This window comes from Dipteris shenzhenensis, chromosome 5 (assembly GCF_047967505.1).
Source record: "Dipteris shenzhenensis isolate YYH24624 ecotype China chromosome 5, Dip_SZ_1.0, whole genome shotgun sequence".
Lineage (NCBI taxonomy): Eukaryota > Viridiplantae > Streptophyta > Polypodiopsida > Gleicheniales > Dipteridaceae > Dipteris > Dipteris shenzhenensis.
The window spans coordinates 3,290,963-3,317,295 of record NC_141600.1 but is presented as its reverse complement, the minus strand read 5'-3'; the positions used below and the strand labels follow the sequence as shown (position 1 = coordinate 3,317,295).

The window sequence follows — 26,333 nt, the reverse complement described above, 5'->3', positions numbered from 1 at the left end:
CTGAAGCATCAAATCTGTATGCATCGGTCCAACAGCTACCAATCTCACGATCTGTCACGGTATAAGAAAAACCATTTTCAGACTCCCCGGCAATGCGGAAGGACGAAGAAACATAAGGGCTGTCAAAACACCTCAGCTCATCACCATAAGACAAAAGTGTAGACCAGAATGGGAAGGAGATGAACACAATAGCTTGAGCGGAAGATCTGGAATCATCCCTTTCTCTGGTGAAATTTATATGTTCTTCCTTTAATGTCTCTTCGGGAAACCGCTACATGTCCCCCTTGCACTAGAGCACTGGGTTCAAATGATGAGCAGATGCGATGCACTTTTGTATCAGAATTATCTCACGCATTTAACTTCTTTATCTCCATCCGTGCAGCTCTCTCTGCTGCATTTCTTGATTATGTTTTGTCTCAGCAAGCTATCTATGCTAGGTTGTCCGTTTTGGTCGTGTGTAAGGTTGCTCTCATGGGCCCTCAGGGAATACCTCTCTGCCGCCGCTTTTTTAGTGCAAGGAGAGTCAGAAGTGCATTTCACAAGAAACTGCCTCAGCTGAGTCAGGTTGAGGAAAGTTCGAATGAGCCTCCATTGTTCGAGACAAACAATTTGCTGCAAACGTATGTAAAGGGGGGAAGCCTAGTGGATGCTCGCCATGTGTTTGACAACATGCCAAAGCGCAATGTGATCTCATGGAATATTATGATCCTGGGCTATGCCAATCAGGACGAAGGTACACAGGCTTTGGAGTTGTTTTCACGGATGTGGCAGGAAGGTGTCCAACCGAGTGATCGAACCTTTGTTGGTGTATTAAAGGCTTGCAGTAGCCTGGCAACAGTGGAAAAGCACCTTGACAGGAAATTGAAATTGGTAAAAATAGCATGCGTAGAGAAAGGTAGAGCCTTGCATTCCCAAGTAGTAAAGAGCTGCTGCGAGTCAGACATATTTGTCGGAACGGCCTTAGTAGATATGTACACCAAATGTGGGAGCCTGGAAGATGCAGAGCGTGTCTTTGAACAATTGCCTCGTCGTAATATAGTTTCTTGGAATACCATGATCTTAGGGTATGCCCAGCAGGGAGAGGGTGCACAGGCTTTGGAATTGTACGCACGGATGCACCAGGAGGGTGTTCAACCAGATGACAGAACCTTTGTCGGAACATTGAAGGCTTGCAGTATCCTGGCAGCACTGGAAGAGGGGAAGCAAGTTGAGGAGAAATTTACAAAAATAGATTGCCGTGAAAAAGGTAGCGCCATTCACTTCCAAGCAGTACTGAATGGCTTTGATATGGATCTTTTTGTGGCAACCACCTTGGGGGATATGTATGCAAAATGTGGAAGCGCGGAGGATGCACAGTGTATCTTTGACAATTTGCCGCATCGGGATGTGGTGTCCTGGAATGCCATGATCCTGGGCTATGCGAATAAGGAAGGTGGGCTGGCTTTGGAGTTGTATGCACGGATGTGCCAGGAAGGTGTCCAACCAAATGATGGAACCTTTGTAAATGCATTGAAAGCTTGCAGTAGTATTGCAGCACTGGAAGAGAGGAAGCAAGCTGACAAGAACTTAATGAAAATAGAATGCTTGAGGATAGGTAGGGCCATCCAGTCCCAGATAGTAAAGAGTGGCTTTGAGTCACACGTCTTCGTGGCAAACAGCTTGGTGGATATGTACACAAAATGTGGGAGTCTGGAGGATGCACAGGGGGTTTTTGATAAATTGCCTCACCGGGATGTGGCTCTGTGGAATGCCATCATCCTGGGTTATGCCAAGCAGGAAGAGGGTCTCACAGCTTTGCATATGTATGCACGGATGTGCCAAGAAGGTGCCCAACCAGATGACCGAACATTTGTTGGCTCATTGAAGGCTTGTAGTAGCTTGGCAATATGGGAAGAGAAGATGCATGTCGATGAGAAACTAAGAAAATCAGAATGCTTGCAGAAAGGCAGAGCTGTTCACTTCCAACTAGTTAAAGGTGGCTATGAGTCTGACTTATTTGTGGGAAACACTTTAGTGGACATGTATGCGAAATGTTGGAACCTGGAAGATGCACGGTGTGTCTTTGACGGACTGCCTTGTCACGATGTGATCTCTTGGAATGCAATGATCCTGGGGTATGCACAAAAGGAACAGGGTGCACAGGCCTTGGAATTATATGCACGGATGCACCAGGAAGGTGTTCAGCCATGTGAACGAACCTTTGTCAGTGTGTTGAAAGCGTGTAGTTGCCTAGCAGCACTTGAAGATGGGAAGCAAGTTGGCATGAATGTTCAGAAAACAGGATGCCTTGTGAAAGGCAGAGCCATACACTCCAAAGTAATAAGGAGTGGCTTTGAGTCAGAGACATTTGTGGGAAACACCCTGGTCGATATGTATGCGAAATGTGGAAGCCTGGAGGATGCATGGCACATCTTTGACAAATTGCCTCACCCTGATGTCGTCTCCTGGAATGCCATGATCCTGGGGTATGCCAATCAAGAAGAGGGTGCACTTGCTTTGCACTTGTATATACAATTGTGCCAGCGAGGTGTCCAACCAAATGATGGAACCTTTGTTGGTGCTTTGAAGGCTTGCAGTAGCCTGGCAGCACTGGAAGAGGGGAAGCAAGCTGACGAAACAGGTTGTGCAATCCACTCCCAATTGGTAAAGAGGGGCTTTGAGTCAGATGTTTTTGTGGGAAATACCCTTGTGGACATGTATGCAAAATGTGGGAATCTGGAGGATGCACGGTGTGTCTTTGATAAATTGCCTCAGCGTGATGTGGTTTCCTGGAATGCCATGATCCTAGGCTATGCCAAACAAGAAGCAAGCCAAGAGGCCTTTAGACTATATGCACAAATGCAAGAGCAGGGACTGTCACCAAATAGCTTTACCTTCGTTGCCATCCTGAAAGCATGTGGCAACACAGCGGCTCTAGAAACTGCAAATGAACTGCATTCTCAAATTATTAGGGATGGTTTTGGGACTAAGGCGATAGTAGGGAACAGTCTTATTGACATTTATGCTAAATTTGGGAGCATGGTTGATGCCCAAAGATTGTTTGATGTACTGCCCACAAGGGACGTTGTACCCTGGAATTCATTGGTTGCAGGATATGCTCGTCAGGGAGAAAGTGAACTCGTGTTCTATTTGTTTGAGAGAATGATACAGGAAGGCATACAGCCAGACTCAGTCACATTTCTTAGCCTTCTCTCTGTATGCAGTCACGTTGGTATAGTGGAGAAGGGCCGGAAGTACTTTCAGGCTATGATCAAACAGTATGGCATAATACCGACCATTGGGCACTATACGTGCATGATTGATCTCCTCAGCCGTGCAGGCCAACTGGAGGACGCAATAGCAATGATTGAGAGGATGCCTTTCCAACCTAGTGCTATTGTATGGTTGCCCATTTTGGGTGCTTGTCAAAAGTGGAAGAATGTAGAGGTTGGAAGGCATGCCTTTGAAAATATAATGAGATTGGATGAGGAAGTTCCTGCAGCATATATTTTGATGGCAAATATATATGTAGATGCTTATGTACACAAGGGCTGTCATAGCATTGAGGAAAGAGCTGGTGGACCAAGCTTAGCAGAATATTGCACATCAGACATTTTCTAACCAAAGATATGTATGCTAAACTGAGAGATTCTTTCCTTCAACAGCAGGAAGTATGATATAAAAAAACACATTTTCTATATTTGGACATTGTGGTTCAAGATATACGCAATGATGAACAGGAAAGAGCACTGTCTGGACAAAATAAGGAGCTGGCTACTGTGTGCACCCTAATAAAGACACCCAAGGTGTAAGCCATAGGTGTTGTAAAAGATCTGCAATTGTGACGATTGTAACTGACATATATATTTGCTGAGGTGCAACAGCATTATAATTACAAGCACGGAAACAGTTTTTGTGGCAACAGTTGGTAACAACACATGTCGGTATTAGTTGCCTCTTGTTTGGGGCCTGTCTACCAAGGTAGTCCCCTGTGTAGAAGAGGGATTTGCACTAGGCCATGGCAAAATTTTGTTGAGGCAAAGCTTATGGTCCCGGAGTGCTGTGTGGCAGAATCCACTCAAGTGATCCCTACGGTATTGGAGGCAAGAGTCGTACATGGTAGTGGTGGATATTAATCGCCCTCAGAACATGCTAAAGATTGAAAGCAAACGCATGCTTTTCCTCTCACGCAGATTCTCTCTCTCTCTCTCTCTCTTGCACTCTTAATATGAGCTAAAAGATTACTAGGACATTCGAATTCAAGAGAGGTATATTTTGCTCTTGTTTACAAACAAAAGCGAAGTCAAACAATGCTCAAGTTTTAATTATGCAATATTTTCAAACGTAACAGTTGATAATATTTTTACAATTTTCTTAAATGCTATAAAACCAGGCTTTAAAGATTCATATACACTTGGGATGTGTTACTCTGAAACAATCTAATCACATGATGGCATGTTGAGTCTGACCATCATTTGTTCTTTCATTCTCATATATATGTTTTATGCTTGCACAACAAAGGGACACAGAGAATATTCCCATACATGTTACACAATACCAAACACATGCAAAAACAAAATTATGTATAAGAAAGGAAACAGGAGCTTACTCTTCAAAATACTAAGATATCTCTTCCAAGCTTAGTTCTCTTGCCTTCATCTGAGAGATAGTACAACCTTTTCATCATTTATCGCTTTGCATAGATCTCCAATATGTGATCTTCATTTTGTCTGACAAGATATTCAAGGCAACATCAGATGTTTTGCTCTTCCCTTTCAAAAGGGTGTTTGGATCATCCTTTGCCTTAAGTTGTTTGACTTCTCCTCTTTCCCACATAGAAAAAAATTCCTATTGAAGATCCCAAATTGGACCATATCTAATTGCAAGTTGAAAAAAACTGGTCATACTTTCTTAAGGCATCTAAACTCTTTGTTTCATACAAAAACCAAGCCAGTCTCTTTGCAGCTCTAGATCTTGAATGCCAAAGTTACCTTATCATTATTACGAAAGATTTCGGAATCTCTTGAAACCCAAATGGTAGCTTATGCTTAGGTACTGATGAGAGCATAAGCGTAGCTTTGCTTATGTTCTTTTGCTTGTTCTATAAAAAATTTAATTTGTAAGATTGGATAAATTCAAGTCTTATGAGGTATATATCCTCATGAAATCTATATATTCATTATGAAAAACCTAATCCTCTGCATGAAAGACATTCCCTACAGGTAGGCGTTGTCATTATTATGATCCCATGCAAGGAGGGTGGCACTTGGTGCACAATTGCCTCCTATGATAAAGTAATCATAAGAGTTGGTCTTTCTAGTATCAAAACCGCCCTTGTCTGGGCAATGGGCTGGAATTACCATCACAAAAAATGGAACCACACATTGGAAAAGGGATTTATCTTCATCCTTGCCCTTAAATTAGTCACATATAATGGGTGTAGCTCTCTTACTTCGAGGGGTCTCCTCCTAGTATCCGGATCTTCAGGGGGCCTATAAAGATTTTTCGCTTGGAATAGAAAAGTTTTGGCATCTACAAGATTTGATAGGTGAATATGCCTAGTGCTCACCATCGTAGAAGTCAACAAAATACTTGGAGCCTCTACACCCAGCTCCTCATGGTCATTTGCAGAAGGGGTAGAGCCAACCTCCACTGGTGAGGGTGTTGCCTCGGCTGACCCCTTCTTAATGCCTTCTCCACTTCTTCATTTGCTTCTCTTTTTCTCCCCCTTTAGGGATTTTTGAACCTCTGATTCCAAAGAAGCATCATGTCGCAAATATACATGGCCTAAGCTTATGTAGGAGATTGGAATCCGTCCTCATGGACTCCGATAATTTTTGACTTGAGATTGAGATTGAGAGGTTTGATCTTGCAGAAATCACAATTGATCTCAATCACACAGATCTACTTTGGTGGAGTGAAAATGACAAAGGAAACATCACCTTCATTGTGCCACAGCATTTGAAGTCCCTCTCATCCCGAGTTAAAATGGAATTCCTTGCAAAATAAAGCAAAATAATTTTGTCCATGAACAACGCAAAAAAAATCAATCCTTATGATTGATGCAAGCACGATATATTATCATGGCTGACTTATTATTTTATAAAGTGCTCAAAAGCCAAGGCTACCAAGAAGTTTGTTATAATAATAATTTTTTAAACAAACCCTAAACTAAAGATTAGGTTGAGGGTTAGGTTGGTTAGATGAAAGATGTATGTATGTAGTTTAATACCAGTCTGTGCAAATCAGGTTCGACCCAGCAGCAATCAGGTTACAGTTGTGGAGAGAATCACTAGATCGCAGAGTGCCCGCATCATGGTAGCCCCACTATTTTCCAACCACTCTACAGAGATTGTGGCATATAAGGGTTGGATTGTATTTGCAAGAGACTTGATGCAAATACAATCCCGAGGATTGGATTTGCTATAGCTACTTCATGTAATTCCCATCTCCGGGATCACATTTGCAAGAGACTTCATGCAAATCCGATCTCAGGGTTTGGATTTGCAAGAGACTCACTCAATCTGATCCTAAGGATCGGATTAGGGGGGCAGTGCACTCTAATTTGATCCAGAGATTGGATTATGGGAGGACTAAACTACACTATAATCCAATCCGTGGGATCAAATTAGTGTGAGATTGGACACAAAACCAATATCATATTAGCATGGGATTGCACGCAAATGTAGACACGAGGACAACTTTAAATTGCAGTCCCCCACTAATCCGATTCCAAGGATTGGATAACTACGTAGCCTTCTCAGAGACTATATTTAATCCAAACCCAGGGATTGGACTAGCTAGAGACTACACACTAATCCGATCCTCAGGATCGCATTGGTATGCATCCTCCTCAAGGGCTACAAGCTAAGCTGATCTTGAGCATGCAATCTCATGCTACTCCTATCCTAGGATGCTAATCCAATCCTTAGGATAGGATTAGAGAGAGAGAGAGAGAGAGAGAGAGAGAGAGAGAGAGCAAGCTAATCTGATCCTCGAGATCGGATTAGTGTCTAATCTATCCTCGAGATTGGATTAGCGTGATCCTTCATGCTAATCTAGTCCTAGGGATTGGATTCGCATGCAGAAAAATTGATGAAAAAAATGTCATTATGTCTTTCAGGTGCGAATCTCATGCTACTCCTATCATAGGATGCTAATCCAATCCCTAGGATAGGATTAAAGAGAGAGAAAGAGAGAGAGAGAGAGAAAGAGAGAGAGCAAGCTAATCTGATCCTCGAGATCGGATTAGTGTCTAATCTATCCTCGAGATCGGATTAGCGTGATCCTTCATGCTAATCTAGTCCTAGGGATTGGATTCGCATGCAAAAAAAGTAATTCCTTGATGAAAAAAATGTCATTATGTCTTTCAGGTGCGAATTTCAAGTAAAAAACTTGCCTGCAAGAGTGGGCCCTGGGAGTTGTCAATATCAGCGAGATGTTAGATTTTAGAAATAGTAAACAATGAGGCACTAGGTCAAAGCCTTGGTATTTTATAGACTAAGATAATCAAGTCAACATAAATAAGTTTCTTAAATCTAAGTTTTTATTTGTACGGCAGGCAATCGAGAGGGATGTTTGGGTTTTCTCACACCCCCTTGAGCCACTTGTCATGAATCTAAGCCCTTGATCTGGTTTCATCTTATGCCTTTGATTTGGTTTGATGTAAAAGCTGAGCTTTTGAGTAAAGCACTAAAAGCATATATGTGCTTTTCACAATAAAAAGACTATATAAAGGTTTCAAACCTATTCAATTTGAAGAGATGGTCTACTTGATTTGCAAGTTTGGGCTTATTGGCATGTGAAGCTTTGGAGAGCCTCGCGATGACCTCACAAGCTCGACTTACTACAGTGATCAAACTCCCATTTTCTTGAGGTTGGAGAGGCACGTAACGCTCGCTAAGTGGAGAGTGAGAATGTTACGTGCTCTACTTCGGACTTCCTTTAATGATAGTTGTCTTTTTGTGCTGTCCAGAGTCTACTGAACGATTTGAGGATGTTAGAATCATCCCACTCAATGACACACGCACATCCTCTCAGGGTCACATTGGTAAGTTTTTCGGATATTATCTCTCGGCATTCGATTATGATTATGACTATTGACATTCAAGTAATATGCAAGTTTCTTATCCATTCGCGAGACTCATCCTCGGCGCTAATATTCTCGGTGTTTATATTCTGACATGCACTACCATGCGTTGTGTTCAAAATTGTTTGGGGAGAATAGGTGTGGAAAGATGAGAGGTATGAGAACACAATACTTTGGTTGGAATCGTGAGGAACAAGATTATTATGTGAATATAGCAATTGCCCCTTTGAAGAATGATGAGGTAGGGTATCATTTGAGGAGTATGCAAATTTGTAGATTAGCCTTTAAAAAAATTCATAGCTTGGGCAATGTGCAAGTCTTGCATCTGTGTAAAGAAGACAAGGTGTTTTAGTAATCCATGCCTTATGAGGCCTAGTGGACATATGGCCAACATCATGGATGGAAAGCTACTATGCTATGAACACAAAAGTGATGCCCACCATAGGAAAACTACAATAATAACACACGATTTGAGGTTTACACACTATACCAGGATGAGATGCCAGAAGGCGATGAAAAGTTTGCTAGCTATAGTCATTTTAGCAAATTGTGGAAGAACTTCTTTCATAATGTGAAGATACCCAAAAAAGTAAGAATGGGAGTATGCAGTATATGTGCAAACCTCAAGAGTCAACAATAAATAAGAACGATTTAGGAATTTTGGCACTTATTCAAGTGCCATTCTTAAAATTCCTTATAAAATCTTCTACCATTCAAAGGGAAAATGAGTGTAACATATTCTTTAAGTAAATGAAGTGGACACAATGTTTTGTATATAATTGTATATATTTTTGGTGTGCATATAATTGTATATATTTTTGGTGTGCTTTACAAGGCTAAAGTTGAAGAGGTTTGCTTATGATTAGACTCACAAGGTTGAACATCGGCACCATGGTCGTATATATACTTATATTCTTGACAGCGTTGAACCTGAAGAAATTGCTTGATGACAATTTTCAATTTTCCTTGCTAGGCACAAATTTAAGTTTGAGCCTAACTGTGAAGTAAATAACTTTTTGTATACTAACAAGGCTAAGAAATTTATTTGAACATATTTCTTTATTAAAATTTAAATTCACCATTCTAAATATAGATTTTAGTTTACTTGTTTTTTCTTAATTTTAGACAAATAATAGGAGTTGATTTTTACTTTCCTATGTTACCATTGAGAAATGGAATGCCATGGATTTGGCTAGATGGCAAAATCTTATGCTTGACAAAACATAGCACGAAGATTTGGATTTTTTTCTCCCTTTAACATTTGTCTTTGAATCCATATATTATACAACACCCCAAATTAAGATCATTAAAATAAGAAAATTGAAATCATCTCATGTATTATGGGTTGATAAACATTGTTTCTAAATCTCCAAATCTAAGGATTTTTATACCCATTACATGAACAAAATGCATAAACATAATTCATAAGCATTAAAGTAGACCAACCTGCATAGACATAGCAAAATAGAGTTAGACATAGGCTTTTTTTGTTGCATGCATTTTGTATCATGCAATACATGTTGTACACCACAAGTTGCACTCAAACATGGATTTGATATAAATGGATAGTGTATCCGAATTGCAAACTTTCAAATGGTTTTTTATGCGAGATGAAAGGTTATACTAGCTCTAAATGCAAGCATGAAATATACATACATATATATATATATATATATATGTGTGTGTATGTGTATATGTATATGTATATGTATATATAGTAATTGCTACAGTAGATAATAGCATGCATGCACGAGAGAAGAAAGAGAGAGAGAGAGATGGAGTCCATAGTAGAGAGACGATAGGTTGCATAATTTCAATAGCAAGGTTATAGAGGACATGAAGAGGATGCTTGGATATGTGCCCAAAATCATGGGCTTATCAGCATTGTGAATTGGGATTTTGATGCATTGGTTTGGGTTGAATCTCTCATTGGAATGTCTATACACAGTTTGGGCAGTCATGTGGTGCTCCAAGACTGGAATTTGCCAATGATGTCAATGCATTACAAATGGAATGATGGGATGCACATTATGGGCTTTGCATAAAAGTAAAGTCCTACGATCTAAAAAGAAGAACCTCAAACTTGAGAGTTGGGAGAAGAAATAAACATTGATGTTTAGGATAGAAGAGGAGTGTGTTGAGCAAGATGAGGAAGGAAACACTGTTGTCTTGAAAAGGAATGTGTGGAGGTGATGTGTAAAAGCTACAACAATGAGCTAGTCACATAAGAATTGGTCTTTTCTGTGTTATATATCACAAAGAAAGATATCCTCTAAGATGGATCTAAAACATACAATACAATCCATTGAGTCCATCTAATAGGATTTCCTCATCTATTATAACACAAGTGGTACCATACCAAGGGTACAAGGTCACTACTACGACTCATAGATGAGAAGCGCAAAGAGAGGTGGGCACGCAAAGGAGCCCCCTTGGACCTTCATACCATACTTCAATGCTAGGATCATGTCTCAATTTTCCCCAGCAACTATTCTATAAACATGTAAGGTACAAGTTAGTTCATGGAAGGGAAATTTTAAGTTAGGGAAATTACAAGTCATTTACGGACAAGATGGGGCTATAAAAATATTTATCTAATATAACTACGGTATGTACATGTAAGGAGGGAATTTGAAATTCAAAGCTAGGAGAGTCAACTTCTTTTATGCAAAAGTGCACCATTTAATCCATGCTCTCTTGGCTAGACTGTATCAAGCCCAATGTTACCTTACAAACTTGCATCTTGGAAACATTTTACTAGATTTTACTCCAAATGGTGGATATCGAGTTGAAATCATTGTTTGGGGAGTGGCACAGTACATTTCAAAGTAATATACAAGGACTTGAAAAAGTTAAGTGGCTATAGGACACGAGTGATAAGTGTTAGGCATGATGGATTCTCCATCATGAGAAAGACCATTGCTTGGAAACACTAGCTTGCACTAGACTTATAAGTTTTGCAAAACAAGGGAGATACAATCCACAATCTGATGTGTTTGACCTTGGTTGGATTATCACCAAAATGGTGAGGTTTGTCTTTAATGCCCATAACTATTCCACTTTGGGTGTTTGCATGCTTGACAGTTCCTTTTTAAGTGCCATTTGGACACATATTGCTCATAAGATGATGCAAAAGACCCATTGGAGAAGCTTACACTTGAAGCTGCAACGTGAGAAGTCCACGTGTTTGATTGTGATAGCTACGTAACCCATTGAAGAGAGAAATCTTACTCTAAAGCTTATAGTGTTCAGTAATAGAAGGCAAATTCTTTATATGTACATTTGTTATGATGATGAAAAAAAATCATATTTTGAGTCTCATTTTTAAGCCTCTTGAGTCTAATTTTCCAAAATCTGCAAATGTCATGTAGCACATCATGCATCCTATCATGTAGCATTGTCAAGCATCATTCATGCTACATTTTAATGCATTACATGGTGTTGCATCGTCATTCATCAAGTAACCATGCAACCCTAATACTTGCCTGTGACTTTTGGGAGTATTTACATTTTATAAAAATCTATCAAATAGTGCTTTCAAGCAAGTGGTGTAGTACCCTATGCTTGTAGCCCCTATGCTTGTAGCATAGCACAGTATAGCAAGCGTAAATAAAGTTTTCTCATATTATTGGATGTAATAAACCCCACTATCATTTGAAAGTTGTCCCCAGTCCCAAAGATTTTGAAAACATTAATACAATTACATCTTATCATAACTCTCTCTCTCTCTCTCTCTCTCTCTCTCTCTCTAGCCCCTAGTGAGTTGCTTGTGAAGCTCAACTTCTACACAAATAATTGTCTACGGATATCGAAGCCTTCATCGACCCACCAGGGTACACACGGATCCACCTCCCCCACTCTCTAAGGATTTTTGGGGTTTCCTCGCACCGAGTAAGCATTGACCATAGATGGGCTGATACCATCCCTAGATAAGGTTGCATTTGCACTCTGTGTGATCTATAGGAGATGGAGTTGAGGAGCATTCTGCTTTCAGATGCCCTACTGTACTACGAGATCTGAGGCTATCACCACTACCTTTGCAGAGTTGGATTTGGTTCCCTTTTCAGCCTCATAGTCCACCCAGATCAGAGATGTCTTAGCGATCTTCATTCATGAGGCTATACGACACGAAGACCATCTGCTCAAGGCACACAAAGGAGATCAGGGAGCCCGACCAAACTCCACCCAAAGGATTGCATTTTCCATGTGGATAGCATGGGCCAACATTCCCCAGGAGATGATGTAGCCAAGGCCCAGAGTGACAGGTTTGCCAAACCCATCCAAATTGAGATTGGGGATCTTCTCTCCATGTTTGCCAAACTGTGGATTCGATGGGGCTAATAGTGGCGCTTGTTCGACAGAGAGCCACTACTGGGAGAGCATAGAAGACCATGCAGACTGATCGATGTCAGTGCTGTATTATGGATGTTATGCCTAATCATTGTTGGAGCCTCTCTCTATCGAGACCCTCTTATCTATTCTCAGCCACCTTGTGGACTTGGTTTCTTCGATAGCATACAAAGGACCACCACTATGATACCACACTTTTAGATTTTTTGTCCTCCCCATAGGCTTCAAGGATATTTAGTATTCATGTTTGTGTTTGTATTTGGCTTGGGTGTAGATGCTCGTTTAGTTGCTACACCCACTCAGCCCATTATATCTGCTTTTTTTAGTCTCATAGGCCCTTCGATCTTTTGAAAACTTTAATAAACTCTCTCTCTCTCTCTCTCTCTCTCTCTCTCTCTCTCTCTCTCTCTCTCTCTCTCTCTCTCTCTCTCTCTCTCTCTCTCTCTCTCTCTCTCTCTCTCTCTCTTTCTCTCTCTCTCTCTCTCACACACCCACACACACACACGTGCATGCGCACACATGCGTGCACACACACACACATACTTACCTTTTCTCTTCAACAAGCCTTACCTTGCTCTTCATATCTCTTCAACAAGACTTCCCTTGCTCTTCATATCTCCTCCTTTTTAACTCAGATTGAGTTGGCCATTCCTCCTAGCCTTCCCTCATCCATCATCATAATAGAAAGCTAATTACATTTACAGAGCATCAGCTCGGATTTCTTCAAGTGGTCATCACCACATGGCATGGACATACTCTAACAGGTAGAGTATTTGGCTCTCACCATTTGAGAAAACAAGTTTGAAAATGGTACCTCATAGCGCGCCTGTTTAGAAACATGTGCCTCACCTTAGCGACATCAGGCTTTGGAATAGTAAGTGCCCCGCTATAATAGATAGATATATATATATATATATATAGAGAGAGAGAGAGAGAGAGAGTGTGTGTGTAAAGTAAATAGGTACTTGAGTGTAGTTTAATTCCAAAATAGAACAAACCTAAGAAATAAAAACAAAAGATATTTCTCTATTACTTACTACCCCATAAATAGATTTTGTAGATACTATGTGCAAACTAAATCTAAAGGTGTTAGGATTCCTAAAACCATCTACTTCAGTTTGATTCCTATCACTAAAAGTATTCACTAAAAATCACTATAGGGATATGAACTACATCCCCACTATATCTTTAGGCATTTCTGGAGGGTGGTGGTAGGTGTAATCTCACAAATCTTAAGCTATGAGACACGTCAAGTTTATTTTTAAGATTTCAAGGACTTCCAAAAATAAACTAGACATGTCTAATAGCTCAAGAGTTGGCGAATTGCTCCCAAGCACCACTATCCAAAAGTGCCTAAAGAGATAATTGACATTCCTACTAGTGATGAGAAGCATTAGATATTGCTCCCAAGAACCGCTCTCCAAAAGTTCCTAAGGAGATCATTAACATTTTTAATTGTGACGAGAAGCATTAGAGATCGGAAGTTGCACCAAGATTCTGATTCAAAAAAACAAAGAAAAACTCTTCAAAATCTCATTACCTCACTTTCCACCCACATTCTCCATCTCATTTGTTGGCTTGCAGTTTTGGTTGACCCTTACCCAACACACTAAACATTGGAGCAGTTCACCAATATTGCAACCACAATGAACACTCTCTCCCTCACTCTCTTCCTCTTACAACTCAATTGTGGTCCACCTTACGCCATGTCAGGATCTATGGACTTCAATCTTACTGAATGAAGAACTCTCGCTCTTGCAAGCTTTTTATAAGAAAAAAATAGGTGAGAAAGTCATTAAATATGACTACCAATACATGCTAAAACACCATAAATATTTATTATAATATTGGTAGTATATACACTATTACCGATAGTATAACTTAGTGGCCCGCCAGTCACGTAGTTGTTATCATCAATATATTGTCCATTATTGTAGGTGTATTTATCTAGTTCACTAATGATTTTTCCTTGATTTTTCCAGATTATCAATGCAATAACATTATTTTTAGGCTATTTTAGACCAAAAATGACACATTAACATAAATGTGGAAATGTCAACAAAATGCTTGAAACCATCATATTGTAAGTTCTTTGACTCGGTATACACTCTGCACAACATGATTATAATGAGTCTATATCGAGTTTACTAAAGTGCTTATTCATGGTAGATGGATTTTGTTCGGACTTTGATGAGTGGGAGTTAGTGGAGTGTTTCATAGCTAGCTAGCCAATGCATACTAGAGAGAAGTAGTCTTCTTTATGAAAGAGGAATGTGTATATTGTTCCATGGAGGAGGGGAATTTGTATATTGCTCCAAGAAAGAGAGGTCCCAATGGCCATCTTCAAAGCACTCCATAGCCACATTTTCAAGACATGGACTGTAACATGGTGGATGCAAGAACAATGGAATCATATAAGGATAAATTTCAAAGGATGTGGGAATTTCCATGAAGTTCACATTTGGCTTCTAATGGGAAAGGTTACCTTGGTTCATGCCACTTCATATTTTTGTTTTCTGTTTTCAAAATATCAAAATGCCTAAAATAAAGACTATGTACATAGGTCATGCAAGTGCATGTATGAAAGTTCTCTTGATGCTTTTCTTTGGTGGAATCAAAGGATCACGTAGGGTGAGCAGAAAGGTGGTGTTTTAATGTGATGCATTTAAAGACAAAGTGGTTATTAGGTACCACATTTCACAACAGACATTGCATTTGACCTTTCAATACATGACTTGCAAGTAAATAGGTGCCCATTGGCTCTGCCTTGTGACTCAAGCAATGATGACAACATGACAGTATGTTTACCTATCAAGCTTGATAGGGGAGTAGTCAAGAATGTGGCTATCACATCATAGTGGACTCTAAGGGATGTTTAAGAGCAATTGTTGGTCATGGAGGGTGGTATGTCAGACTTTCATGTGCATCTTGAATGGTCAAAGGATGTGCAAGCAGGCTAAAAACTTCATACACAATGTCAATTTCATCCCTCTTGTAGCATTGAAGGTAGTAAACATTGTGTTTAGCATAAAACTAAGGATGAAGGTTTCTTGTATTTGCTTAGGGGGTTGAAATGTTCTAAGATTTTGGGTGTATTTGAATATGAGGTCTTCATTGTGTGGTTTCATGACTTAACTATTTAAGATTCTTGAGGTAAATTTTTATTAAAGATTTATTATTTTTACAATATACCATTTATTTAAGATTTACTATTTTAAGGGGGTTTTAACAAAATAATGGTGTAAGAGGATCGCCCTAAATCATGCAAGTCCCTTCTTTGTTATTCACTTTTCTTCACTTTCATTCTTCATACTCCTTCTGTTGTCATCGCATTATCCATGAATTCAGCACGAGGAGCATTCTAGGATTTCATCTCATGAACCTTCTTTTTTGATAAGGAGGATGAGCTTTTCCCCCTATTTTTCAAAGTCCTAGGCATCCTAAGAATATACTAGGGAGCAAAAGAGGATTTCCATGATCTCATCAAGTACACGCAAGGTTTTATTAGGGATTTTGCATATTGGCTTTACATATCTACAAAATGATGGGTTCCTATAGATTACCTTACCTTCTTGTACAATGAGAGCCTCATTTTGTAAAGCATCTTGATTATTTTATCAATAATATTCTAAACAATGTTATGTAAAAGTTGATATCAATGTACTTATAGGCTTGGGGTTCACCGGGAACATAGACACTAGGTTCATATCTTGGGAAAATGACCTACATTTGTTCTCCAAGAAGGGCAACAAGTTGAAAGGACCTCACCTCCACCCAACCCCACTAACTTTTCTTTCAAGATCCTAGTCCCTCAAGATGACTCTTGCCTATACCTGGAAGAGCCACTTGATGAGGAGAGGTAGGCAATGGAAGCCTTGCGATTTGGTCCTAACAAGATTTCATTCAGCATAAGGCCCTCAATGAGCACAAAGCCCCCATCCACCTCCAAGATATGTCCTTTGATCTAGAAATGGAAATTTGGACCTTGGCCCCACTCATTATTGATGGAGGAATACCTATTGAGTAACTATTCCTTCATGACATTCAGACTCTTTTTGGTATGAGGGAGGATGAGATGCTAGGTGTTTTGTTAGGTATTGATGTTGGCGCCAACATCAAAGATCTCGAATCTAGGAGCATAGGAACAAGACATGGATCAATTTATTATTATGACATGAGCAATGTTGAAGGATACATACCCCTCTACATACAACTTGCGACCAGACGTATCACATAGCAAAGAAGCCTCAACCTCTCACACAAGATAGGATGTACTCAAGAGGACTATCTGCATTGAAGAAGATGGAGATGCAAAATAGGATGCTAATGTAGTGTAAGCAATTGCACATCCCTTTTTTAGGTTTCTAGTTTGGGCGTGGACCTTGAGCAAAAAATTCATCAATCTCAAAGGCATCTACAAAATAGTTCAAACATTGCATTGCAAGCTTCAATTCATAGGACTTTTTGTTGGGATCATTCTTTCGCAGGAATGAAGTGTTAGTATCATTGATGTCCATTGCTCCCATCACATGCTCCATGAGTTCCTAAAGAAGATAAAAATTAGTCTGTTATAAGGAACACAGTAAGATCACACATGTTGCAAAGTAGAATGTTTTACGAGAAGACTTTGCACCAAGCTACGAGCCCCCAAATTCTCCTCTTTCAACAAGAACTACTACCTACTAGGGTATTGATAGACCGGATACATATTTTCCTATCCTTAAATCCAGAAAGTGTTTCCTTGAACTTCTACACTTGTTGTGTCATCTTTCCCCACCTATTCCTTGTCCAAGGACATTTGAATTTGGGATTGTATGAATCTTTCCAAATACCTTTTGCTCTTATCTAAGTTCAAGGACTCTTGCAATCCCTCTCACCTTAGCTAGTGCAATTGCTTTGTAATGGAGATCACTATTCTCCAGCCAAAGATGTTCTATGGACTTGTTGATTCATAGAGAAAGCAATGAGGCACAATGAATGATCTTTATTCAAGAGTGGTTACATATATAAGCAAGTGCCTCCATGTTGGTAGATCCCAGATCCACAATCATCTCCATGATTGTCTCAATCAGTCACCTCCTATGATCACTCACACATCACACCAACCTAACATACCTAATTGCCAAGTCACTAGAACCTTCTAGCACACCTACACTCACACACTCCTTGCATAGGACTCCAAGCCCATAGGCATACACACACACACATCAATTTGCCCCTTCATTCCCCCCCACAAATTGATGACCTCATCCCTCAGCAATAGTACACAGGATGCTCCATGCTTTCCCACCATCATGTGGCAATACACATGGCCCCAACCTATGACTCACTCTTAGGATTCTTGGTTTACAACTGGGAGATAGACGATAACTATGTATGAAAAGCCCAATGAGTCCAACAAGGAAAGAATCTAAAAGACTAACAATCATTTAAGGATGGACTATCCATGGCAGAGAACCATTATTGACCTCACACGCACATAACTTAGAAAACATATGGATCCTCACCCTTGTTAAAATTGACTTGGGTGTTGTAAGCAATGAGAGCTTTAACATTCTTTGGTTCTTCTTCTTCTTCAGTCTCTGCTTCTTCAACAAGATTGGCTGAACATCTCTTCTTTGCATAACATTCCTTTTCAAAGTGTCCAGGTTTGCCACAAAAGTTACACTTCATTTTGCTCTTTCCCTTGAACTTGCTTTTGGTCAAATATGCCCCTTCTTTGTAATCACTTCTTTGTTTGATCTTTCTTTCCTCTTCCAAGAGGGATGCTTCAATTTCCACTAGACTTATCTCTGGTATATTGGTGAGTGTGGTTACAATAGTGCCATATTCTTCAGTTAGACTTCTAAGTAAGATGGCAATTACAATATCTTCATCAAGATTAAACTTGATGCCAGATAACTGTGTCAAAATGCTCTTCATTGAATTTAGATGTGAAGAGATGGATTCTCCTCTATCCAATTTTAAATCAAAGAACTTGATAAGCAAGCTAAACTTAGAGCATCTTCCCTATGCTCCAAAAACATGCTCAAGATGAGTCCATGCAGCATGAGCAGTCTCACATCCATCAATGTGATCGATAAAAGAATCACTCAAACCAAGAGCAATTATAGCAAGTGCTTTTTCATCTTTGGGAAGTCATGAAGCTTCTCCTTCCCTAGTTGTAGGTTTAGTTTCTTTTCCATTTGTCACCTTTCATATTCCCTTTTTCATGAGAATAAACTTCAGTTTTGTTTGCCAAGTGTGGAACCCCTCTCCTTCAAACTTATCTATTTTGAGTTTGGAGGCCATTTTGGGAAGGTCTTACCAATTTAATGGCAGTGTCTAATCCCTTTACAAAAGATCAATCTTTCTAAACAAAGAAATCACCTTCACCATATAGATGCAAATTGCAAGATAAGAATTCAGAAAATCCTAGTTGTTTGGCATATGCATAACCAATTGGCTTCTCCCACAACCTCTTAACTGGGGTCTTCTTTACCTTGTACTTTGTCTTTGTAGTCTTCTTGGCATTTGAAGAACTTTGAGAACTTGGCATGTTGTCAAGAGATCAACATCAACTGAACTTCAAAGAACATTCTCTAAACTGAAAGGGCACACTTTGAATCTCTGAACTGTACTTTCACTCCTCAAGCATTTAGTGTAGCATCAAAAACTTCAAAAATAGACTAAAAATGCTTGCAGAGAACATAGGAACTTTGGAGGCTTGATACCTCAATTCAAACATCATCAAGCTTGGGGCTTTTGCTGTGCAATCAAACATCTGTAGGTAAGGAAGACTCAGAACAAATCATAGGCGAAATGGCGCATTACATCTCCCAGGACAGCAGCATCTTCTTCACTTGAGGAAGCTTTGTCTTCTCTTAAATTGACTGGTTTTTTTTTTGTTACTCCCTCGTTACTAGACCAAATCACTCCATATCTGTGGGTAGCTCTAGTAGTAGAGAAAGCATGGCTCATAGGAATTACGAGGTAAGCAACTATGGTTACCAGCATTACAAAAGTGGCGCGAATGAGACAGAGAGGCGATGTGGGAAGATGGCGACGAATTCCATCAATTCCTCCAGTCAGATAGGTCGCCCAAGTATAAGGAAGGTCTAGCTGAAACGTTTCTCAAACCATTGCGTGGATGAAGAGAACTGAGCTTCCCAAGGTCACGGTGGAAGAAGTTGAAATGGGAAGCATTTGGGAACAAATAGAATCTACTTGGAATCTTCAAAGAATCTCGTGGATTCTCATTCTAGGCACTAGGATTCTCAGCAAGCTCTGATACCACATGTTGATTCATAGAGAAAGCAATGAGACACAATGAATGATCTTTATTCAAGAGTGGTTACATATATAGGCAACTACCTCCATGTTGGTAGATCCCAAATCCACAATCATCTCCATGATTATCTCAATCAGTCACCTCCTATGATCACTCACACATCATACCAACTTGGCATACCTAATTGCCAAGTCACTAGAACCTTCTAGCACACCTACACTCACACGCTCCTTGCATAGGACTCCAAGCCCATAGGCATACACACACACACATCAATTTGCCCCTTCAGGACTTTTGCATTGCACCAATTGTACTATTCCCCAAACCTACAAGTTGTTATACTGGGGCTTCCCACAATTCATTTTCTTGCATAACCATTGTCTAATCATGGACCAATTGATTGCAATAACCAAGCCATCGAATATTGCTATCCCTAACAAAGCGAACAAAATCATGCATTGAATGAAATGGAGAGGTCTCCTACACAAGAGATAAGCTACCCTCTATTCAAATTAAAATATGTTTTTCCTAACGAGGCTTGTGGCGCTCACTTTTAGCGACTCCTCTGCCCCCAAAACTTCATGTGCTTCCACATCAAGCTTCCAACTGCATGTTCAAATAGTGCATGTTTGAGATGTCTTTGACTCGTCTTTGAATGACCCCATGAGTAGATAGAACGTGTACAGAGGGCTTTGCATCTGAGGCAGTGATTTGTGACACTTAGCTTGTCCATTAGAAGCCCATAAATTAACTTAGATAGGGTGCATAAGGATAAGGAATTTTGCATAGGAGGAGCTTGGAATAGCCAATAAATATAAACTTTTAGTGGAAAAATCTTATATATACTTTAAATATCTATGCTTATGAATGCTTGGGGTTCTTAAGGTTTAATTTACTTATAGTTGTTGGATCATAACGATGTACAGTAAGAAAAAATTATCAATGTAGTTAGACTCAAAGCATAAAAGAGCCCAAGCACAGTATCAAACCATCCAAGGACGTTTGTATAGAGACAGAGACAATATTAGTCTTTCGAACCTCATAGCTTTTTGAGACCTATTGATAACCAAGGAAAAGACCAATCAAATGAACCAATTATATTTTCCCTATGTAATTGTGAATTTTTTAAGTTTTGGTTGATATCGACTTCACGATCTCCACCACTTGTGAGATTTAATTATAGGAATTGAGAGGATGAGCTAGTTCAATAGATAGTGACAACTCAAGAATCAATTTCTATCCCTAGAGCATGAAATGAACTTTTGGTAAGGTCCAAACAAGTGTCTTAAATATTCTTGGAAACTCATTTATGTAAAGCATTGTGCTAGGATGGGAACCATCTCTATCTCTATATTTCTAATAGAGAAGTGCCATGTGGCGAGCAATGGCACCACTGTTCCTTGCAAGCTGAGGCCCTCCCACGTGACATGCCTCCCTCTGATTTCAAAATCACCAACCTAAATTCCCTTGTGCATTTAATGCCCATGCAAAGCACGGGTACAAAACTAGTTCTATTAGCAAAGATGTAGTTGATTCTAATTTAATATAACCACTCATCCATGCAAACAGACTTATGAATTCTTGAAGATAAAGTCTTAAAAAGAGAATTTATAAGCTCATGGTTTTAGTAACATACTACCCCTTGGTCATGATGGGCCTTATGCAATGTCTTGTGTCAATGGTTTTCTTGGTTTATATCGTTCCTTTTGATCCTCTGATAAAAATGCTAAAGAGATTGAGAACACGGTAGGGTTTAGGCTTTGTTTTGAGTTCACTCCAAAAGTCAATTCCCACAATTGCAATGCTAGACCACTATTTCACTAGTTGATTAAATCCCTTCCTCTTAAATGTTGAGAATATTAAATTTGCACGCGAGAGAGAGAATTCAGTTGGTAAGTTGAAATTCAAAATTTGTTTCCATGGTCTTCGAGTGCAAATTCACACTAACGAGCCTTGAGGAATACACTACTTATATAGGACGCCGAGCTTCTGGAGAAAATGCACGGTTTTAAAAGACGGAGAGCGTTTTGGAGTGGCGCAAAAGGAATTGAGGAGAGTCATGCGCTTAGTGATGTAATAGATGCCGGGGAAGAAGATTTGAATTCCTTCCTACCTGCGCAATGTTTTGTCTGACCTGGGTTGTCAAATCTTGTCGTGGGTAAGGTTGCTCTGTGCTTGTTTATGGGCCCACAGCTCAGGCTGCCACCCTTTCGCCATACATATTGCGCCGAAAGAGCTGGATCTGCAGTCCACAAGAGGGCTCAGCTGAAGGAGACTGAGGAAATTCCTACCCATGCGGTGGGACAATTAAATGAACTTGCATTATTCGACACAAACAATTTGATGCAGATGTACGTGAAGCGTGGAAAGATGGTGGATGCTCGCCACGTTTTTGACAACGTGCGAAAGCGTAATGTTGTCTCCTGGAACATAATGATCGTGGGCTATGCCAACCAGGATGACGGTGCACGGGCTTTGGAGTTGTATGCACTGATGCACCGGGAAAATGTCCATCCCAGTGACAGAACCTTTATTGGCGCATTGAAGGCATGCAGGAGCCTGGCAGAACTGGAAAAGGGAAAGCGAATTCATGGAAAATTTGTAAAAGCAGCATGCCTGGACAAAGGTAGAGCTATCCACTTCCAAATAGTAAAAAATGGCTTTGAGCTGGATGTATTTGTGGGCACCACTCTGGTGGATATGTATGTCAAATGTGGGAACCTGCAAGATGCACAGCGTGTTCTTGAAGAATTGCCTCATCGTAATTTGATTTCTTGGAATGCCATGATCCTGGGGTATGCTCAGCAGGAAGAAGCTGCACAAGCTTTCGAGTTATATGTCCGAATGCATCAGGAAGGTGTTGAACCGGATGACCGAACTTTTGTCAGTGCATTAAAGGCATGCAGTAACCTGGCAGCACTGGAAGAAGGGAAGAAAGTAGACAGGAAATTCACAAAATCAGAAAGCCTGGAGAAAGGTAGAGCTATTCACGCCCAAGCAGTAAAGAGAGCCTTTGAGTCAGATCTATTCGTAGCAACCACCTTGGTGCATATGTATGCAAAATGTGGGAACCTGGAGGATGCACAGGGTGTCTTTTACAAATTACCTCATCGCGATGTGGTCTCCTGGAATGCCATGATCTTGGGGTATGCCAATCAGGATGATGGTGCGCTGGCTCTGGACTTGTATGGACGGATGTGCCAGGAGGGCACCGAACCAAATGATGGAACTTTTGTGAGCACATTAAAGGCTTGCAGTAGCCTGGCAGCACTAGAAGAGGGGAAATTTCATAAAATAGGATGCCAGGAGAAAGGTAGAGCCATCCATTCCCAACTCGTAAAGAGAGGCTTTGAGTCAGATGTATCCCTGGGAAATACTTTGGTGGATATGTACTCAAAATGTGGGAGCCTGGAGGATGCACAGTGTGTCTTTGACAAATTGCCTCCTCATGATGTGGTGTCCTGGAATGCGATGATCCTTGGGTATGCTAAGCACGAACAGGGTGTCCTAGCTTTGGACTTATATGCACGGATGAGTCAGGAAGGTGTCAAACCAGATGAAAGAACCTTTGTTGGCACATTGAAGGCATGTGGTAGCCTAGCAGCAGTTGAAAGGAAGCAAGTTGACAGGAAATTTGAGAGCCTGGAGAAAGGTAGAGCCATCCACTCTCAAGCAGTAAAGACTGGCTTTGAGCAAGATGTGTTCGTAGGAAACACTTTGTTAGATATGTACGTGACATGTGGGAGCCTGGAGGATGCACAGTGTGTCTTTGACCAATTCCCTCATCGTGATATAGTTTCTTGGAATACCATAGTCCTCGGATATGCCCAACAGGATGGTGGTGCACGAGCTTTGGAATTGTTTGGGCAGATGTGTCAGGAAGGCATCCAACCAGATGACCTAACGTTTGTTGGGGTGTTGAAGGCTTGCAGTAGCCTGGCAACAGTGGCAGACAGTGAGCAGGTTGATGGGAAAGTTGTTAGAACAGGACACCTAGAGATCGGTAGAGCTATCCACTTCCAAATAGTAAAGGGTGGCTTTGAGTTGGATGCATTTGTGGGAACCACCTTGGTGGATGCATATGTGAAATGTGGGAGTCTGGAGGATGCACAGCATGTGTTTGATAAACTTCCTAATCGTGATGTAGTTTCATGGAATGCCATGATCCTGGGATATGTCAAGCAGGAAGATGGGGCGTTGGCATTGGACTTATATGCACAGATGCACCAGGAAGGTCTTCAACCTGGGGAGCTAACCTTTATTGGCGCACTGAAGGCTTGCAGTTGCCTGGCAGCACTGGAAGATGAGAAGCAAGCTGACAGGGAAGTCCAGAAAACAGAATGTCTGGAGAAAGGTAGATCCATCCACTCCCATGTAGTTAAGTGTGGGTTTGAGTCAGATTTGTTTGTTGGAAACATCTTGGTAGATATGTATGGGAAATGTGGCAGCCTAGAGGATGCATGGTGTATCTTTGAAGACTTGCCTAATCGTGATGTGGTTTCCTGGAATGCTATGATCCTGGGGTATTCCAAGCAGGAACACGGTGAACTTTCTTTGAAATTGTATGCTCGGATGCCTCAGGAATGTGTCCAACCAGACGACCGAAGTTTTGTTGGTGCTTTGAAGGCTTGCAGTAGCCTCGCCACGCTAGAAGAGGGGCAGCAAGTGGGCAGGGAATGTGCAAAAACAGGATGCTTGCATAAGGGTAAAGCTGTCCATTCTCAGGTAATAAAGAGTGGCTTTGAGTCGGATGTTTTTGTGGCAACCACCTTGGTTGATATGTATGCAAAGTGTGGGAGCCTGGAGGATGCGCAGCATGTATTTGATGAATTGCCTCATCGTGGTGTGGTTTCCTGGAATGCAATGATCCAGGGATATGCCAAGCAAGAAGAGGGTGAGGAGGCTTTTAAACTTTATGCAGAAATGCAAGAACAAGGCCTGTCTCCAAATAGCTTTACCTTTGTTGCCATCCTGAATGCTTGTGGCAACACAGGGGCTTTAGAAACTGCAAAGGAGCTCCATTCTCAAATTAGTAGGGGTGGTTGTGCCAATTCTCCATTTCTAGTTGTCAGTCTTATTGACATTTATGCTAAATGTGGAAGCATGGCCGATGCCCAGATTTTGTTTGATGCATTGTCGACAAAGGATGTTGTACCATGGAATGCATTGCTTGCAGGATATTCCCACCAGGGAGAGAGCGAACTTGTGTTCCATTTGTTTGACAGAATGAGGCAAGAAGGCATACAACCAGATGCGCCCACATTTCTTAGTGTTCTCACTGTATGCAGTCATACGGGTCTAGTGGACTGGGGTCAAAAATACTTTCAGGCTATGAGTAAACAGCATGGCGTTATCCCTAATTTGGAGCACTGTAGCTGCATGGTTGATCTCTTTGGCCGTGCGGGCCAACTGGATGAAGCAGTGGCAATTGTGGAGAAGATGCCTTTTCAACCTTGTGTTGTTGTATGGTTGACCATCTTGGGTGCATGTCAAAAGTGGAAGAATGTAGAGGCTGGAAGGCATGCCTTTGAAAATGTGGTGGGACTAGATGAAAACGTTTCTGCAGCATATGTCTTGATGGCAAATATATATGCAGATGCTCACATGCATGAGGATTGTGATAGGATTGAGGTAATGAGAAGGAATGCTCAAAAATGGCAGATGCCAGCAAAGGGCCGGATGCACCCAGGAAAGAGCAGGGACTGGTGCATCAATTTGTAGTGGGCAATAAGAGTCAACCCTAGAATAAACTTAAATATGCTAAGCTGAAAAGATCATTCTTTTAAAACTGGACTCTCTGCTACCGAAAATTTGAAGGTATGAAAGGAGAAATATTGTGGGTACAGTGAAAAATCAGCCATCACCTGTGCCCTTATCAAATGTATGATAGAATATTGGGCCTTGTGAAGTTTTTTAGAAGACAAACCTCAATGCTTCATTTGACCATGGAAGGGTAATCCAGAGCAGATTCAAGTCAATTGATTCTGCAGAGCTGGTTAGCAGAGAGGACATAGGTTAGCCCTACATCTCTCAACGTGGAAAATGGTGAAAGGAAGTTCCTCCTTCCCCCCCTACTAGGATTGCAATGGTCCTGATACGAGGAAGAGGGCAGTTTTGGTGCAGTGGAGAGAGCTGAGTGCTTTGGTATTCTCCATTCAAGGAAAAACTTTACATGTAGTATTTTGATTCTTTTTTCCCATATAAAAGGAACTTTCTATTAATGCTTGAGAAAAAACCAACCGTACAAATGAGATATCCATGTGGGGCTGATCGTGGAAGAAAATACTATGAAAGAGTGCTGGCTGTTGACCAGCCTGTTTTCAAAGAACCCATCTCTGAAAACAAGGGCCAACAAGTGGTGGAAGAAGGAGGGGGGGGGGGGGGGGCGGGCTATAGAACCAGCGAATGCCTCACTCCGTGAATATGTAAAAGACACCTATAGGCCAAGCCTTGCAGAAAAGCACCTGCCTCTCGCCGGTTGTCCTAGATCCCATCATCCCTCGCTCCCATACAGCTCGCAAGGGTGGCTAGGGGGGGGAGGGGGGGCTGGCCTCCCATCACCAAACTGCAACGAGTGACCTAGATATTCCAAATGCTAATGCTAGACACCGTCTCCCAAACATTGTCCTCAGGTGATGATATTGG

The 26,333-nt window shown here is 40.9% G+C and overlaps 1 protein-coding gene across 1 annotated transcript; it reads left to right on the top strand.

The window, feature by feature from the left end:
- Positions 1-26,023, top strand: LOC147901503 (pentatricopeptide repeat-containing protein At3g02330, mitochondrial-like). Its single transcript, XM_087375346.1, has 2 exons — positions 1-462; positions 21,852-26,023. The coding sequence occupies exons 1-2, from the start codon at positions 253-255 to the stop codon at positions 25,407-25,409; spliced, it is 3,768 nt and encodes a 1,255-aa protein (XP_087231472.1). The 5' UTR covers positions 1-252; the 3' UTR covers positions 25,410-26,023.
- The last annotated feature ends 310 nt before the right edge of the window (positions 26,024-26,333 follow it).